Here is a 16,372-nt window from a genome sequence, read left to right on the forward strand (position 1 = left end):
TGTGCACATATGCATATTATTGCTAACAACCTATCCTAAAATAAGAAGAAATCCAGAGTAGGACCAGCTAAGTCCGGGAGCAACTGTGAGGCCAACTTCCTTTGTGTGTCATTTTTTTCTTTTCTGTTGGGTCATTTGCCTATTTCCACTCAGCTGTGTAGGAACTCATTTGCTCTAGACATGTAGATTGCTGGTCCCGTGTGTCACTTTTGATATGAGTTTTGTTTGTTTTTACTGACTGAAAGAGCTACTTTTGCCTTTGTCTTAGTCACTGTTGCTGTGAAAAGACTCCATGACCACGGCAACTCCAAAAGAAAGCATTTAATTGGGGGCTTGCTTACAGTTTCAGAGAGTTAGTTCATTATCGTCATGCCAGGAAGCATGGTGACAGCCAAGTGTGGTGCTGGAGAAGTAGCTAAGAGCTAGATCCTGATCTGTAATCGGAGAGAGAGACAGAGACAGATCAGGCCTGGCATGGGCTTTTGACACCTCAAATCCACCCTCTTCCCCATCCCCATGACACACTTCCTCCAACAAGGCCACACCTCCTAATCCTTCTAATCCTTTCAAAAAGTCCCTGGTGACTGAGCATTCAAGTGTGTGAGCCATTCTTTTTTTTTTAAGATTGATTTATTTATTAGGTATACAGCATATATGACTGCAGGCCAGAAGAGGGCACCAGATCTCAATACAGATGGTTGTGAGCCACCATGTGGTTGCTGGGAATTGAACTCAGGACCTCTGGAAGAGCAGTCAGTGCTCTTAACCTCTGAGCCATCTCTCCAGCCCCGCCATTCTTTTTTTTTTTTTTTTTTTTTTTTTTTTTTTTTTTTTTTTTTAAATGTGCTGGGAGCATTTTTTTTTTTAGATTTTATTTATTTATTTATTATGTATACAGCATGTATGACTGCAGGCCAGAAGAGGGCACCAGATCTCATTACAGATGGTTGTGAGCCACCATGTGGTTGCTGGGAATTGAACTCAGGACCTCTGGAAGAGCAGTCAGTGCTCTTAACCGCTGAGCCATCTCTCCAGCCCCCGCCATTCTTATTCAAACCACCACAGTCTCTGACCCTGTGTGTTACACACACACACACACACACACACACACACACACACACACACACATACACCATCCATTCATCACCCACTATCCATCTACCCAACCACAACCTCCCCCAATACATTATCCAAAGTCCCCTCAGGCTTGAGATTACAATGCAGTTCTCAGCTCTCAGCATGTCACAACCATCCAAGGGTGCCCCGAATGACCAGGTCCACGTCTGCTCCCGTGGGCAAGGTGTAGTTTTTACGTGGACATCGGGGGAACCCCGGATGGCTGTGATGTACAGAGGTTGAGAACCTCTGGGAAGGTCTTTGAAATACATCTGTACTTCACAGAGGCTCTTGTTCGTGGGACCCAAAGCCTCACCTGTCCCAGGGCTCTGAGGGTGTCTTGTCATCATGTCAGTCAGTGTTACAGGATCTGGGGGAAGATGGAAAACTAACATGTGTCTCTAAACTAGCAGAGCAATGACAGCCCAAAGAGCAGCTCAGACTAGCTCATCCTCATGAGTAAAGGAGTTTACTGGGAGTATCTAGGCCGCGGTGATAGACTACAGACTGCTGCACATCCCCACATCCCCATCTACCTATCAAGCTCCCATTCCGTGCGGCTCTAAGTCTATAATAGAACTGGTATAAACCTGGACTGACAGTGCTACTTAGACCTAAATCAGCAGGGACTACAAGCTTGCACAGCATAAGACACAGAGGAAACCTGACTTGGGGACGCTTTATTCTTTTTTTTTTTTTTTAAATTTTCATTTTATGTGCATTTGTGGTTTTGCCTTCATATATGTGAGGATGTCGGATTCCCCTGGAACTGGAGTCACAGACAGTTGTGAGCTCCCGTGTGGGTGCTGGGAATTGAACCCGGGTCCTCTGGGAGAGCAGTCAGTGCTCTTAATCGCTGAGCCATTGCTCCAGCCCCAAAGCTTTATCCTTATGTGCACTTTGTCCTTGTCTCTGTCAGGGGTTCTGCTGGTCTCAGTGAACAGTGCCTGACCATGAGGAAGGCTTGTTTTTGCTATAGCCTGACACATAGCTGAGTGGAGGCTGGCTGTACAGCAGAGTTACTCTCTCTAGATGTGGAGATCTAGTTTCATTACACTTTTGAACAGACAGTAGTGTCCCCCATCTGTGCGCGCAGGGGTGTACATATTTACTTAGGTATGTGGAGAACAGTGTGACTTTCCAGAGATTTGTCAACGGGTGAAGCAGCCGCTGAGCATCACCAAGCAAAGCTGCATTTGCTGCCTCTTTAACCAGAAGATGGCCTAGGTCAGTATGACCTCGGAGAAGCCCTGCATGGCTTCTCAGACTTGGAGGAAGGGTCATTTTGGCTGTCATAGCCACAGCAGCAGAGAGTGCAGGTGGCATGGGCCCCAGAGGAGGCGCTGTCACCACAAGCTTTCTGAGACAGGCCTTGGAAGTGAGCATCCCCACTGAGAAAGTGCCGGGCCACTGGCTGTCCATCAGCACCAGGGCTGTGCCAGGGTTAGGCCTCTCCTCAATGTGAATAGACACAGAGCACAAAGCAACACCCTCAGGTCTTCACAGAAGCCTCTGGTACCTGCAGCATGACGTCCAGGACAAGGCCACTGCAGTTCACTACGTCCTCCTCAGAGCACCCTGGGCTGTACTCTGCTACTATGCAGAAGATCTGCGCCTGAAGCTACCTCTGCAGGTATGGGGGGTGTAAGGGGAGAAGGAGAGGGTGGGGGCCCCACCCAGATCTACGTTTGCTTGATCAGCTCAGCTGCCAAAACCATCACTCCTTGGAGGTGCTTCCACTTGGGGACCTCTAGTTTCCTGTCCACTGTCACATGGAGCCTCAAAACACCCACTGGGTGAATGGGGGAGAATATCCTGCCTGGCAGGCTCAGGAATACAAAAGTCTGGCAGTATGGAGGGTAGCCGAGGCTGTGGGATGGCTGAGTTCCCTGCAGGCCCATCTGCTGAGGCAGCTGGAGCCTCCCTCGTGTGCTCAGGGTGAAGGACGGCAGCCTCCCTGTGCCCCCAGGATGGCGTGCCTGCATTGCTCACATTGGGTTTCACTAGCATGGCTGGAGAGAGACACACTGTTCACTCTCTTTTGTTCCCTAGAGACAGGAGCAGCTCTGGTCCTCCATTTAAGAAGCCAAGCAACTCTCAGAGCCCGAGGCCCCGAGAGGGGAAGGGTCCGTGGCAGGGCCAAGAATAAGAGATGCTATTTCTCGATGCTGAGGTCTTTTGACTGGAGTCCCATTTTCAGATTTGGCCAGTCTCCTCCCCAGCTGCGAAGATTTCCCTCTGAACCATTTTCTTTCTAGGAATTACCGAACCAGGCCTCCAACTGGTCGGCCACCCTTCTGGAGTGGCTGGGCATCCCTAATATCCTGCTGGAGCACGTGCCAGACACGCCTCCTGAGTACTACTCCTGCCAGTTCAAAGCAAGCAAGCTGCAATGGTATGGCATCGTCACAGCCCTGTTGAGCCCAGCAGGACAGCCTCCTGGGGGACCAGCCCCCATAAGAACTAGGATGGATGTATGAATGGATAGGATGGATGTGTGAATGAACAGGATGGATGTGTGAATGAACAGGAAGGATGTGTGAATGAACAGGATGGATGTGTGAATGAACAGGATGGATGTGTGAATGAGACTGTGAATGAATTAACTAAATGTCATGCTTTTTCTCAAATGCTCTCCTCACCTGGGATTTTCAGAGAACACCATCTGAATCCCAGGTGAACAAGCCTACTGAACAGCTGTGACTTGGTAAGTCACCTGCATTAGTCAGGATAGTGCTGTGGGACAAACATGCCCCAAATCCTAGGAATGGATCCACAAGGCCCAAGTCACAATCCATTTCTGTTGCTATAACAAAATACCCAAAGATGGGTACTCTGTCGGAGAAAAGTTGAGGGCAGAGGAAATGGCTTAACAAGTCAAAATGCAAGCCTGACAATGTGAGTTCAATCCCTGGAACCCACCCAAAAAGCCAGACGTGATGGTGCACAGCTGTAATCCCAGAACTCCTATACTGAGATGGAGGCTAAGACAGAATTGCCCTGAAGCTCACAGGCCAGCTAGCCTGGAGTATACAGAGCAGCAGAAACTAGGGACACCCTGCCTCAACAAGGTCACTCGGTACTGGGACCACTACACATGCACTGTGGGATGTGCACACATGTCTCTCTCTCTCTCTCTCTCTCTCTCTCTCTCTCTCTCTCTCTCTCTCTCTCTCTCTCTCTCTCACACACACACACACACACACACACACACACACACACACACACACACAGAAGAAACAGGAAGAAACGAGGGTTGATATGCAGTGATTATAGCTGGCCCATTCTTCCCTCTCACTCGCTGTACAAACTGCTCTTTAAAAGAGGAGGTTCATTCAGCTTGCGTGTTCAGCAGCTAAAAAAGTTCAGTCTTGCTGGGCAGCCTCTGGCTAGACGTAGCAGCCACAACACAGGACAGCAGAGACAGAAAGGGAGCTAGCTATGCCCAGAAAGGCTTCCTTCAGTAACTGGATCTCTCCTGAGACCAGAATTAGTCCCTTCTGAGAGTGGAATCCACATGACCTCATGCCTTTGCACTGGCCCCCACTTTTTTTTATTTTTTTGAGTCAGAGTCTCACTATGTAACCCTGGCTGTCCTGGAACTGGTTATATAGACCAGGTTGGCCTCGAACTCAGAGATTCACCTGCTTCTGACTCCCAAGTGCTGGGATTAAAGGCATGTGCTATCACCATGCCTGGCTTGGCCCCACTCTTAAAGGTTCCACCACCTTGACATGTTACAGCACATGAACTTTAATGAGACACATTCAGACCTCAGCAGTCCATTCCTTGCACTGTTCCAGGGTCCTGGGTCAGTGGACTCCCTCATTACACCTTCTCTGACCAGTGAGGGAGACAACACGTGTGTGGACAGCCCTCCCTCAGGAACTCAGGAGCCTACTCATGTTCTGGGCAGAGCTATTGTGTGACCACACGAAGCCTGCAGACCTAACCTCAGTCATTGTTTCCTCCACCAGTGAAGCAGCCAGGACTTTTGTGACCCCCGACTCCCTCCTCCTGTGCCTTTAGTCCTTGTTTCCAAGCTTCAGGGCAGGCATGCTGAGGGTTTCTTAGTGGGCCTTGTCCTCTGTATGAACCGTCTGCTTTCCCCGGCTTTCTGTGTGTGGTGTGTAGCATCTGTTGTGGCCTCCTGTCTGAGGGAAAGAAAAGGCAAAAATGAGAACTAGGTTTATCTGGCAGAGTGGCCGCCTCCTCGGCCTCTGGGTTGTGAGTCTCTGTGAAGGCTCTGTGTGCACATACTCTTCTCCATCATGTCTGTTTCTGTGTCTTTACTTCTGTATTGTGGCAAAAATTCCCATACTCTCAAAGCTCTAAAATTCCCACCTCTGCAGGTTCCTTGGAAGTGACAACCAGGACACCTTTTTCACCAGTACCAAGAGGCACCAGATTGTGAGTGGAGTGTGTCTGCTACAGACCCTCATCTGACTAGGCTCAGAAAGGCCTGACAGGGGTTGGGGATTTGGCTCAGTGGTAGAGTGCTTGCCTAGCAAGCGCAAGGCCCTGGGTTTGATCCTCAGCTCCAAAAAAAAAAAAAAAAAGAAAGGCCTGACAGAGCCCAGCCACCAACCCTGAGGTCTTCCTGGCCACCATAAAGCTCCCCGTAGCCAGAGGGCAGAAGCCTTATAGACTGTCTCTGATCTTGCTGCATGGAGGGAGGGTGTGGCCTGGATGCAGGACAGTGGGGGTGGGGCATGTCCAGATGGCATGGAGTCAAGTGAAAGCCAGCTCTCTATCCAGTACCCCTCCACAACCTGGGGCCCAGAACAATACTTGGTATGGACCTCTGGGACAGACAGCCAAGGCACCAGGCCCAGCTGAGGTGATCCTCTTGGCTGGCCAGAACAGACAAGAAATAGGTCTCGGTATACCCTAAGCTAATCTGTCAAAACCAGGCTACAGGGGCAGATCTGAGGTACTGGGACAATGTTTCTCAACCTCTGGGTCTTAACCCCTTTGGGGATCAAATGACCCTTTCACAGGGGTTGCCTAAGACCTTCAGAAAACATAGCTGTTTGCATTACAATTCATAACAGTAATGCAATTACAGTTATGAAGTAGCAATGTAAATAATTTTATGGTTGGGTGGGGGTCACTACAACATGAGGAACTGTATTAAAAGGTTGCAGAATTAGGAAGGTTGAGAACCACTACACGAGGAGGTATGCTCCAACAGCATGTGGCCAGGAGCATCTAGACAGGCCTGAACCACACACTTGTAACCACCAAAGGCCACTGCTACAGTGGCCACCAAGGCAAAGGTTTCCCACCCCAGACAGGTATCCTAACAGAGCTGATCCTACTGGAACAGGGGTCCATGCATGACTAGGTCCAGGTTCCAGCCCAGGATGGACTCTAAAGAGCTATGTGACTAAAGATGGGAGAATGATTATTATCCCTACCAGTGTAGTCATGAATGTGTGGTTATGACACAGGATCTGGGTTTCACGGCCTTGGGGACACTCCACCAATATCATTATCTATCACTGGGGGCCGTAAGAGGTCATCCAAAGTTTCAGCACCAAGATGGGTCTCCCTACTGTGCCCTCACATGACCAGTGATAGGTGCTATCCTCCACCCATCCCACAGCTGTTTGAGATCCTGGCCAAGACTCAATATGGCCACGAGAAGAAAGGCTTCTTTGGGATCGATCAGCTGTTGGCAGAGGGTGTCTTCAGTGCGGCCTTCCCTCTGCATGACGTGAGTCTCAGGGCTTGGGGTTGAGCTAGGGTGGACGGTGAGTTCCCCCAGTGCTATTGCCTGCCTTGTCCACAGGAAGCAGAGGAGTCTTGCCCTCTGTGACAGCCGCCCCGGGGTTAGGAATACCAAATGCATAGCCTTGTAATGTGAAGTAGTCCATGTTGGAGGCTGAAGGTTCAGCTTGGTCTCTTGCCCTGGCTGGGGGTCCCTGGCAAATATACCAGACCCCCACTCCAGATACCAAGACTGGGTTTCTCAGGCAGTATCTCTCACTAGAAAAGATAGGAAGGTCTCCGGCACCCTTTTCCCTACCTAGAAGCTGGGCAGTCTAGGGCAGAGGCAGAGAGACATTCACTATAATAGCTGCCTGGTGCTGCCCTGACACGCTTTCTATCATCCATGTGTAGGTCAGGGTGTTATTCTTGCCCCAGTTTTTCCGCAGCCTTCTACCATACAGGGGACCCCTGAAGAGCAATTCCAAAAGGTCTTGAGTCATGCATGCTCATGAAGCCATGGGAACAATCCTGCTTGATATCACAAAGTTAAATGAAGTGGACATAGAAATGTCAGGCGCACCCCCACCCCCACCCCTGTCTGTCTGTCTGTCTGTCTGTCTCTCTCTCTCTCTGTCTCTCTCTCACTCTCTCTCATACACACACACACACACACACACACACACACACACAGTCTCACAGTGGCATTACTCTTCATGTCAACTCAGCTGGGGTCCATGAGGAGCGGCTCATGAATGGCTTGGGTACCACACAGCACATGTGCCAGGCCTGGACAATCCCACAGTGCTGTTGGTCAGCCTGTACCCCAGTTACTGTCCTGGCCAGCTCTTTCAGATTCATCCCCTGCCCTGGACACTCAGCAGTCCCAGGAGTCACGGGAATTCGAACTACATTTCCCTTCAGACACTTCTTGGCCCATCCCCCAGTGTGATTGTGTTTTTTCCTTACAACATCGTCCCTTGGGATCTGTGCCATTTGCCTGCCCTAGAGGGTGGAATTGTGGGTCCGGGTCAGCACTGAAGTTCCCATTGCTAGAAGTGTCCTGTGGGAGGACTAGCGGGCAGAGCTAAAACATCGTGGAGAAGCCCAGCGCAATGGCCTCTTATTCCCAGGGCCCACTCTCTGCAGTCCCAGAGGACTCACAGGTCCTGGGGCTCACCCAGCGCCAAGTCTTACTCCAGCACTGGGCTCGCTGGGGCAAGTGGAACAAGTACCAGCCACTGGACCACGTGCGTCGGTACTTCGGGGAGAAGGTGGCTCTCTACTTCGCCTGGCTTGGTGAGTCCCGCCTTGCTGCAGGGTCTTTGTGTTGTGACAATCTGCCCTCTGGGATAATTCTATAAATAAAACAGACATTGTGTAGATGATTTTTCTTTGGGTTGCCAGCTCACAAATAACACAAGGCTTATTAATTATGAAAGCTTGGGCTTGTCCCACTACCTCTTATAACATAATTAATCCATTTATCTTCATCTACATTCTGTTGTGTGGCTTGTTACCTCATTCATCTCTCTGTACTGCCCATGCTGCTTCCTCCGCATCTGGCTGGTGCCTCCACTTTCTTCTTCCCAGAGTTCATTCTCTACCTGGAAGTCCCACCTATACTTCCTGCCTAGCTATTGGCTGTTTAGCTTTTTATTACACCAATCACAGCAAATACATCTTCACACAGTGTATACATATCCCACAACACTAGGCACAGCACTGGGAGCCCCTTAGTTTGTGGGGTCCTTTTGACTACAACTAGCACCCATTCCCTTTTGGGAGGCTCCCTCAGGAATGTCTACTCTGAGGGAAAAGATATCCCTATGGGGGAGTCTACTCCAAGTCAGGCTGGCATCTCAGAGACTGGTCACCCTCTCGGGGATCTGCCTTCTGACCCTCCTTCCCCATCCTGGGATTTACCTTTCCTGCTGTCCAGTATGGCTATGCTGGAAAACTCTTCGTCTGGACTCCAGACAGAGGACACTTTATAGGTGTCTTCTTGGCCTCACAGGGTCAGTAGGGACCAGGCTGACCCCACAGGAAGCAGGCAGGTGCACATTTGATGGATGTGGGATACCTCAGGGGGCCGGGGTATGGTCCATTGAGATGGTGCCCTAGTCGTGTGTGGGAATAAGGGTGGGCCCAGAAGGACCCACACCTCCACTGGTCAAACTACAAAGCATCCTGTGCCTCTCAGAAAGACACTAGTGAGCAGTTGTTTGGAGGTGGGCATGTGCTAGGGGACACTATCAGGAGATAAAGCACCCAGTGGGACGGAGTCAAGGGGACACTGTTACTGAGCCCACACGGTGACAGAGTCCAGAGTTGAGGGCAGATGCTCAGAGTCAAGAGCAGTGGCCAGGGGAGACTCCCATTCCTTCCAGATTCTAGTTCCCACGGAGCTTAGCTTGGGTCCCATAAAGCAAATACATCCCTAGGGCACACCCAATTTCTAACTGCTGGACTGTTGGCATCCCTTCTGCAGGGTTTTACACAGGCTGGCTCCTGCCTGCAGCAGTGGTGGGCACCGTGGTGTTCCTGGTGGGATGTTTCCTGGTCTTCTCAGACATACCAACGTAAGTGGCCTCTTACCTTAGCTCCCAAGGCCTCCTGTGCCTCATGATATAAGATGAAAGGTGGTCAGGGGTGTCCCCAGGCTGGTACTGATGCTCAACCTTTTGTCCTTAGAATAGTATAGGCTTTTCCTATAATAAATGACTGGCTTTGTGTTTTACTTCCTTGTGTAGCTCGAAGTCCAGAAATTTATCTTTCACTATTATTGTTGCATATTTTCAAAAACTGCCTTTTAAAGATTGCTGGTGGGGTTGGAGATGGGCTCAACTGACAGTACCCGCCCAGCATGCATGAGGCCTTGGCTTAGGTCCCCAGCACGTCATAAGCCTGTGGTGGTGCACACCTGCAATCCCTCAGGTGACAGAGATAGGAGCATCAGAAATTCAAGGAATCCTCAGCTACGGAGCAAGTTCAAGACCAGCCTGGGATACGCGAGACCCTGTCTCAAAAAATAAAACGATGACTGAAAGTTCTAGGACTGCAGAGCAGTGATGCAGGGAGGCGAGGAGTGGGGCGGATTTGGAAGAGGGTGCAGTCCTTCAGTTCCTGGAACCGTATCGATACCCCACAGGCAGGAGCTGTGCCACAGTTCCGATGGCTTTGACATGTGCCCACTCTGCGCTGACTGTTCTTTTTGGCTGCTCTCCAGTGCCTGCACCCTGGCCCAGGTATGGAAGCAGCGCGGGGGTCAGGGTGTTGAAGGTGGGCCACTCCTAAAGGTCCTGGTTCTATCTGTGAAGTCAGAACCCTCAGAGAGCTGTCGACTCTGGTGCCCCTAACCTGGCATTCAGGTTAGGTCTGCTATGTCGTACAAATGACTCAAGAATGTCGTCACAAAGTAGCTTTGACTGATATGTGTGTTAGATATCCATGTCTTAGTTTGCTTTCTGTTGCTGTCAGAAATCACCACGGCCAAAAGCAGCTTGGGGAGGAAAGGATTTATTTGGATTACATGCTCTGATCATAGCCCATCATGAAGGGAAGTCAGGGCAGGAACTCAAGGCAGGAACCTGGAGGCAGGAACTGAAGCAGAGGCCATGGAGGAGTGCAGCTTACTGGCTTGCTCACCAGACTCATGCTTAGCCTGCCTTCTTATACCTCCCAGGACCACCTGCCCAGGGCAGCACTGCCCACTGAGCCTTCTCTACAGGCCAATCTGATGGAGGTATTTTCTTATTTGAAACTCTCTCTTCCCAGATAACTCTAGTTTGTGTCAAGTTGACAAAAACAAGCAAACAACAAACAAACACTAATCAGCACAAAAGACTAACCAAGTGATCACCTGGAAACCTGCCCCAGGACTTTTAGCTGTGGCATCTCCAGAAGCTCTTAGGCACCGGCAGAACCAAGAGTGTGGACTTCAAGGTGGGCGGTGGTGGCGCACACCTTTAATCCCAGCACTTGGGAGGCAGAGGCAGAGGCAGGCGGATCTCTGTGAGTTTGAGGCCAGCCTGGTCTATGGAGTGAGTTCCAGGACAGCCAGGGCTACACAGAGAAACCCTGTCTTGAAAAACAAACAAACAAACAAACAAACAAACAAACAAACAAACAAACAAACAGAGTCTGGACTCTGAGCAGGATTCCCAGCCTAGGAGACCTGGCCACAGGCTCTGTGCAGCTGGCTAGAGGCTGGGCCAGCATGGCCCTGGGTATGCTTCCTTTCTGTGCATTCCTGACATCCTTGGTGCCCAGCATGAACCCACACTCCCTTTGCTTCTATCCCAGAAATCCTCCTGGGTGTGTCTTAGATGATCCCTTAAGAGGTAGAGAATCAAGGCTGGAGAGATGGCTCAGTGGTTAAGAGCACTGGCTGTTCTTCCAGAGGACCTGGGTTCGATACCCAACACCCCACATGGCAGCTTACAACTGTCTGTAATTCCAGTTCCAGGGGCTCTGACACCTTCACACAGACAAATGTACAGGTAAAGCAACAATACACATAAAATAAAAATAAGCTATTTAAAAAAGATAGAGAATCAGAAATTCAAGGTCATTCTCAGTACATAGCAAGTTTGAGACCAGCCAGACATGCATAAGACCCTTTCTCTCTCAAAATACAAACAAAAAAACCAGAATAACAACAACAACAACAAGTGTGCTCGGTCTGGCAGAGCAGTGACGGATGAAGGATGCTGTGCTGCCTGGCAGGTGAAGGCTAGATGCTGAGCTCTCTGGCTCCTTGGTATCTAGTCTGTGGCTGCCTCTCTGTTCCCACTTCCTGTTTCTGTCTCCATGGCCTTTCTTTCCCTAATGTGTTCCATCAGGCATTCTTATGAGAGCTGACATTGGGGTTATGATTCCATGGAAGGCACTTTTCTTTAGAAATCCATACCTTAATTACATCTATAACCAAAGCGTCCTACTCCAAATAAAATTACATCAAGGGACATATCCTCTTTGAGAGTAACAATCCAACCCACTACAACTCCCCCTAAGCCTCCCAACTTCCTGACTACCTTGTGTGTGAAACATATTCATCTGTCCCAGCATCCTCCAGTTTTTCTAAAATACAAAACTCTCCTCTCTATGTGATGGGCTCAGATGAATCCAAGTCAGGATTGAGCTGAGTGAGCTGGGCGAGACTGAGCAATGGGCTGGTTGTGTGCCAATTGCTAACAGTTCTTGCCTAGCATTCATGAGACCCTGGGTTTGGCCCCTCCTCCACGTAAACAAGGGTGGTAGCATGCCTGAGACAGAGGCAGGAGGATCAGGAATTCGAGATCATCCTCAGTGGCATGGTGAGTTTGAAGGTACTCTTTAAGAAAAGATTCCCTGGACTGGGTGAAACTAGGCACTAGCAGCTCCTGAGAGGCCTTCTTCCTGTGGGTCTGGGGCATCGTGGTGTGCCTGTGTGGGAAGACACTCCAGCTCCAGAAGAAGGGCCTGTGAAAGGACCTCCCGTCCTTGGGAAGACTCGGAGTCCCCTCTCCCCTGCAGGTTGGGCGGCTCTTTGACCATGGCGGCACTGTCTTCTTCAGTTTGTTCATGGCCCTGTGGGCGGTGCTGCTTCTGGAGTACTGGAAGCGGAAAAATGCCACATTGGCCTACCGCTGGGACTGCTCTGACTATGAGGACATTGAGGTAAGTGGGGCTGGGCTGGGTGTCTTCTGGCAAGGGTCACACCCTCCTGAGCATGGTTCCCTTTCAGGAGAGGCCTCGGCCCCAGTTCGCTGCGAAGGCTCCTCTGACAGCCCTGAACCCCATCACTGGGGAAGACGAACCCTACTTCCCTGAGAAGAGCCGTGTACACCGCATGCTGGCTGGCTCTGTGGTTCTCCTGATGATGGTGCGGGGCTCCTGCCACCCTGTCTCCTCTGCCTCTGTCTTCCTGAGCCACAGGGGTTCTTTCCTCCAGAAAGGCTCCTGTGCTCTGTGCCTCAGGGAAGGGCCTGAGCCCAGGGCCAAACTGGGCTTTCATAAGGGGTGTATGTGCATATACCATGAGGGGTTCTGGAAGAGCTTCACCATGTGTGGCCCAGGGCACCCATTAAACAAGAGAACGGATTCCAAAAATGAGCATGGGGCACACTAATTTCTTCTAGTACCTTCTAGTCAAAGACTGCTTAAAAGGATTCCAGCCCTCTCTAGGTACTATGGATCCGAATTTAGGGCTGTAAAGAGGTGGGTGAATGGGCACAGTTCTCCAACACTGGGTAGGGTAGAAGGTCAACATACAGTAACTACCTGGCATCCTGACCTCCCAGTCCTAACCTGCCCCACCTCTGGAGAACCCCTGGGGCATAGGCAGCCTGCAGATGAGAGCCCTGGGAAAAGGAACCTGTGGAGCTGCTGTGGACCCAGAGGCCTGTGTAGGCCTATGGCCTGAGGGTGTGGGTGCTGGGTCCACAGCAGGGGCTCAGGGCTCTCCTGGTCCTGCAGGTGGCCGTGGTGATTATGTGCCTTGTGTCTATCATTCTGTACCGGGCCATCATGGCTGTGCTTGTGTCCAAGTCAGACAACGCCTTCCTTTCGGCCTGGGTGAGTCTCCGCGGCCTGTTCTTCTGGGGGCTTCCAACCCCCCTTGTACCTGCTCTTATCATCTGTTCCCCACCAGGCTCCACGAATTGCCAGCCTCACAGGGTCAGTAGTGAACCTTGTCTTCATCGTCATCCTTTCCAAGGTCTACGTGGTCCTGGCCCAGGTCCTAACAAGATGGGGTAAGCGCTGGCCAAACCAATACAAACATGGACTGATTGCCGTGGACCCATGCTCCCCAAAGAGGCATCTGCGCTGTCTCCCAGAGACCTCCTTAAAATGGCAGGGGCGGGAGCAGGGGCGGGGGGGGGGGCTTAAGGGAGAGGGTCAAGAGCACTCAGCCAAGGGCTCTGCTTCTCCTACCTTCCTCACAAGATCCCTCAAGCTTGTAGAGTTCTCAGTGTGATACTAGAGCCTCCAGAACAAGGACTAGGACCTCCATCAGGTGGACTAGGGATGGGGGCTTAGCTGTGACCAGCTCAGACCACTCCAAATGGTTACCAAGTGTCTGGACATCCTCTGTATCTGTCCCCAGGTCAACATACCTCTCCCTCTGCCACCGTCTCTCCACTTCTCTTTCTGTCTTCAACTTTCCCTAAGAGCAAACGCTAAGAGGCCCAATCACTTGTCCCACAAGGCCTTGCCTATACCAGCCCCGGCCAAGCAAGGTCCTGAGAAGGGACAGAGCACCCTTGGGGCACATGGATAGAAAGGGAATACAGTACTAAGGGAGGTCTCCAGGAAGGTGCCAGGGGAGTTCTTACCTGGAAGAGCCACAGGTAGATGTTCCCAGGAGAATGAATAGTGGAGCTGGAGCTGGTGTAGGTTCCCACAGTTGGGGACTTTTGGGCCCTTTTCCTCCAACTGACCTTTTACGTTCTCACATTGGTCTTGGCAATTTTTTTGCAATATAGCTCAGCTCTCACTCAGCTTTGACCAGAAACTATTTGTCCTTGGACATATCCCACCCCCAACCTTATCTACACACACTTTTAAAAATTATTACATGTATTTAATGTGTGTGTGTGCTCATGTGCTACGGCTTGTGTGTGCTATGATACATTGTGAGGGTTAGTTCTCTCCTTCCAGGTGAGCTCTGGGGATGGAACTGTGGTAATCAGGCCTGGCAGCAAGCACTTTTATTCACTGAACCATCTCACTGGTCCTGTATACACTATTTTAACAAGGGTGCAAATGTTGTTAGATTTTAGTGTAGTTTTTTTTTTTTTAGTCACTATTCCAGGCATTCCTAATTGTATTAGTTACCTTTTTTGCTAAATTACCAGACAGAGTGACTTAAGGGAGGAATTATGTATCCCTGATCACAGTTTCAGAGGTGACAGTCCATCACAGCAGGGAGGGTGTGGTGCCCAGAAAGCAAGGAGGGGAATACAGGACAGGATCAGGTGGAATACAGACCCTAGGACACCTGCTTTTTCCATGTAGGCCCCAACTTCCACCAAATCCCAATAGTATTCAGCATATTATTAATCCATCTGATTAGCAATATTGATCCACTGATAAGGTCAGAGTTCTCATGAGCTAATACTCTCTGGAAACAACCCTGGACAGACCAATAGGTGTGTTTTCATAATCCAATTTAACCTAATCACATACATAATCAAGATTTACCACCACTTTAATCACGTTTTAGGAAAATTTAGAAATTAGAATTTTAGGACTGCTCTATGTTGACCCCCTCCTTTGATGAACTTTAAACTCTCTGGACAACATGGCTTCTTCCTCACCCTGGATGGTGGTGTGGTCTCCTGGGAAGGGGCAGTGCACTGGAACTGGCCAGCATACCCGGGGAACTGAGAGAAAGCCCCATCTGCACAGAGATGCACCGGACACAGACCTCATTCGAGGATGCCTTCACCCTCAAGGTGTTCATCTTTCAGTTTGTCAACTTCTACGCCTCGCCTGTGTACATTGCTTTCTTCAAGGGCAGGTAAGTGTCACCTCAACTTGTCACCTCTCCTCTGTGGCTCAGCTTTGCCCCACTCTGCTCAGCAGCGGATAGAGATAGGTAGCCAGGGCAAAGGACGGAGCAAGAATGACTTCATGGGCTGGGAGGGGACAAGGGGTCAAGTCTGTGCTTCTCCCAGCCAGGCCTCGGGGGGTGGGAAAGAGAGGAGACACTCAGAATCTAGTCTCTTACAGCCTCACAATTTGAATCCTGCTAGGTTTGTGGGATACCCAGGCAACTACCACACCTTGTTTGGAGTCCGAAATGAAGAGGTGAGTGTGCTGAGGACACACGCAGCCAGGGAATGGAGGCTAGGCTCCCTCTGTACCCACTGAGGCCTTAATTTCTGCTGTTCTTTGTGTCCACCACTGCCCAAGCCAGAGGCCAGGCTTACAGCTGCTTCCTAAGACTCCAGGACTCGACCACATCAGCCCCATTCACAACCACTGTCTAGAGAATACACACACCATCGGTCTTTGCCCTACTCTGATTTAACCCAATACACACCCTGGAGGCATCTGAGCCCTTAGGATGCCCCCCATGAGGGGGGCACTGAGGCCAGTGCCCGCCAGCCTCACTGTCTGGGTTCTCCATGGCCATCCTCTCCCACGGACACTAGTGTGCCCTGCTTCTCTTTGGGAATCATTAAAGCCTGGCTTCTCAGATGTGCGGTGGCCTTGGCAGAGGATGGCACGTGGGTTCCTCTGGAGGGGACAGGGCTTCAAGACACCAAAGCAGAAATACCAAGAAGGAGTAAGGAATGGACTCTATGTTGCCCAGACACCCAAAGAACTGTCTTTACACTTCCAGCCTTGTTAGCTGAGGGCCATTCGGGATTGATCAGAGGTACAGGCAGTGTGGTGGGTACATCTGGAGCTGTCCAGTGGTGGCTATAGAGCTGGACTTGGGAGACATGGGGTTCCACAGCCCTTACTGGCCACCAGATCTGAAAGACCCTTCTCTTTTTAGAACTCTTCCCAGGGCCTGGGCCATTATCTCATCTTACTGCAAGCTGGTTCA

The 16,372-nt window shown here is 50.6% G+C and overlaps 1 protein-coding gene across 2 annotated transcripts in view; it reads left to right on the top strand.

Moving 5' to 3' along the window:
* Positions 1–16,372, top strand: part of Ano7 (anoctamin 7) — a 32,434-nt gene that overhangs the window by 6,199 nt on the left and 9,863 nt on the right. For both annotated transcript variants that reach the window (XM_059278453.1, XM_059278452.1), the window contains 13 exons: positions 2,642–2,749; positions 3,375–3,511; positions 5,469–5,526; positions 6,725–6,835; positions 7,962–8,127; positions 9,320–9,410; positions 9,980–10,076; positions 12,346–12,489; positions 12,557–12,694; positions 13,288–13,386; positions 13,463–13,565; positions 15,223–15,334; positions 15,570–15,624. In XM_059278453.1, coding sequence (XP_059134436.1) covers positions 2,642–2,749; positions 3,375–3,511; positions 5,469–5,526; positions 6,725–6,835; positions 7,962–8,127; positions 9,320–9,410; positions 9,980–10,076; positions 12,346–12,489; positions 12,557–12,694; positions 13,288–13,386; positions 13,463–13,565; positions 15,223–15,334; positions 15,570–15,624 — 1,419 coding nt within the window. The remainder of the gene's footprint in view (positions 1–2,641; positions 2,750–3,374; positions 3,512–5,468; positions 5,527–6,724; positions 6,836–7,961; positions 8,128–9,319; positions 9,411–9,979; positions 10,077–12,345; positions 12,490–12,556; positions 12,695–13,287; positions 13,387–13,462; positions 13,566–15,222; positions 15,335–15,569; positions 15,625–16,372) is intronic.

This window comes from Peromyscus eremicus, chromosome 13 (genome assembly GCF_949786415.1).
Source record: "Peromyscus eremicus chromosome 13, PerEre_H2_v1, whole genome shotgun sequence".
In the NCBI taxonomy this organism is placed as follows: Eukaryota; Metazoa; Chordata; class Mammalia; order Rodentia; family Cricetidae; genus Peromyscus; species Peromyscus eremicus.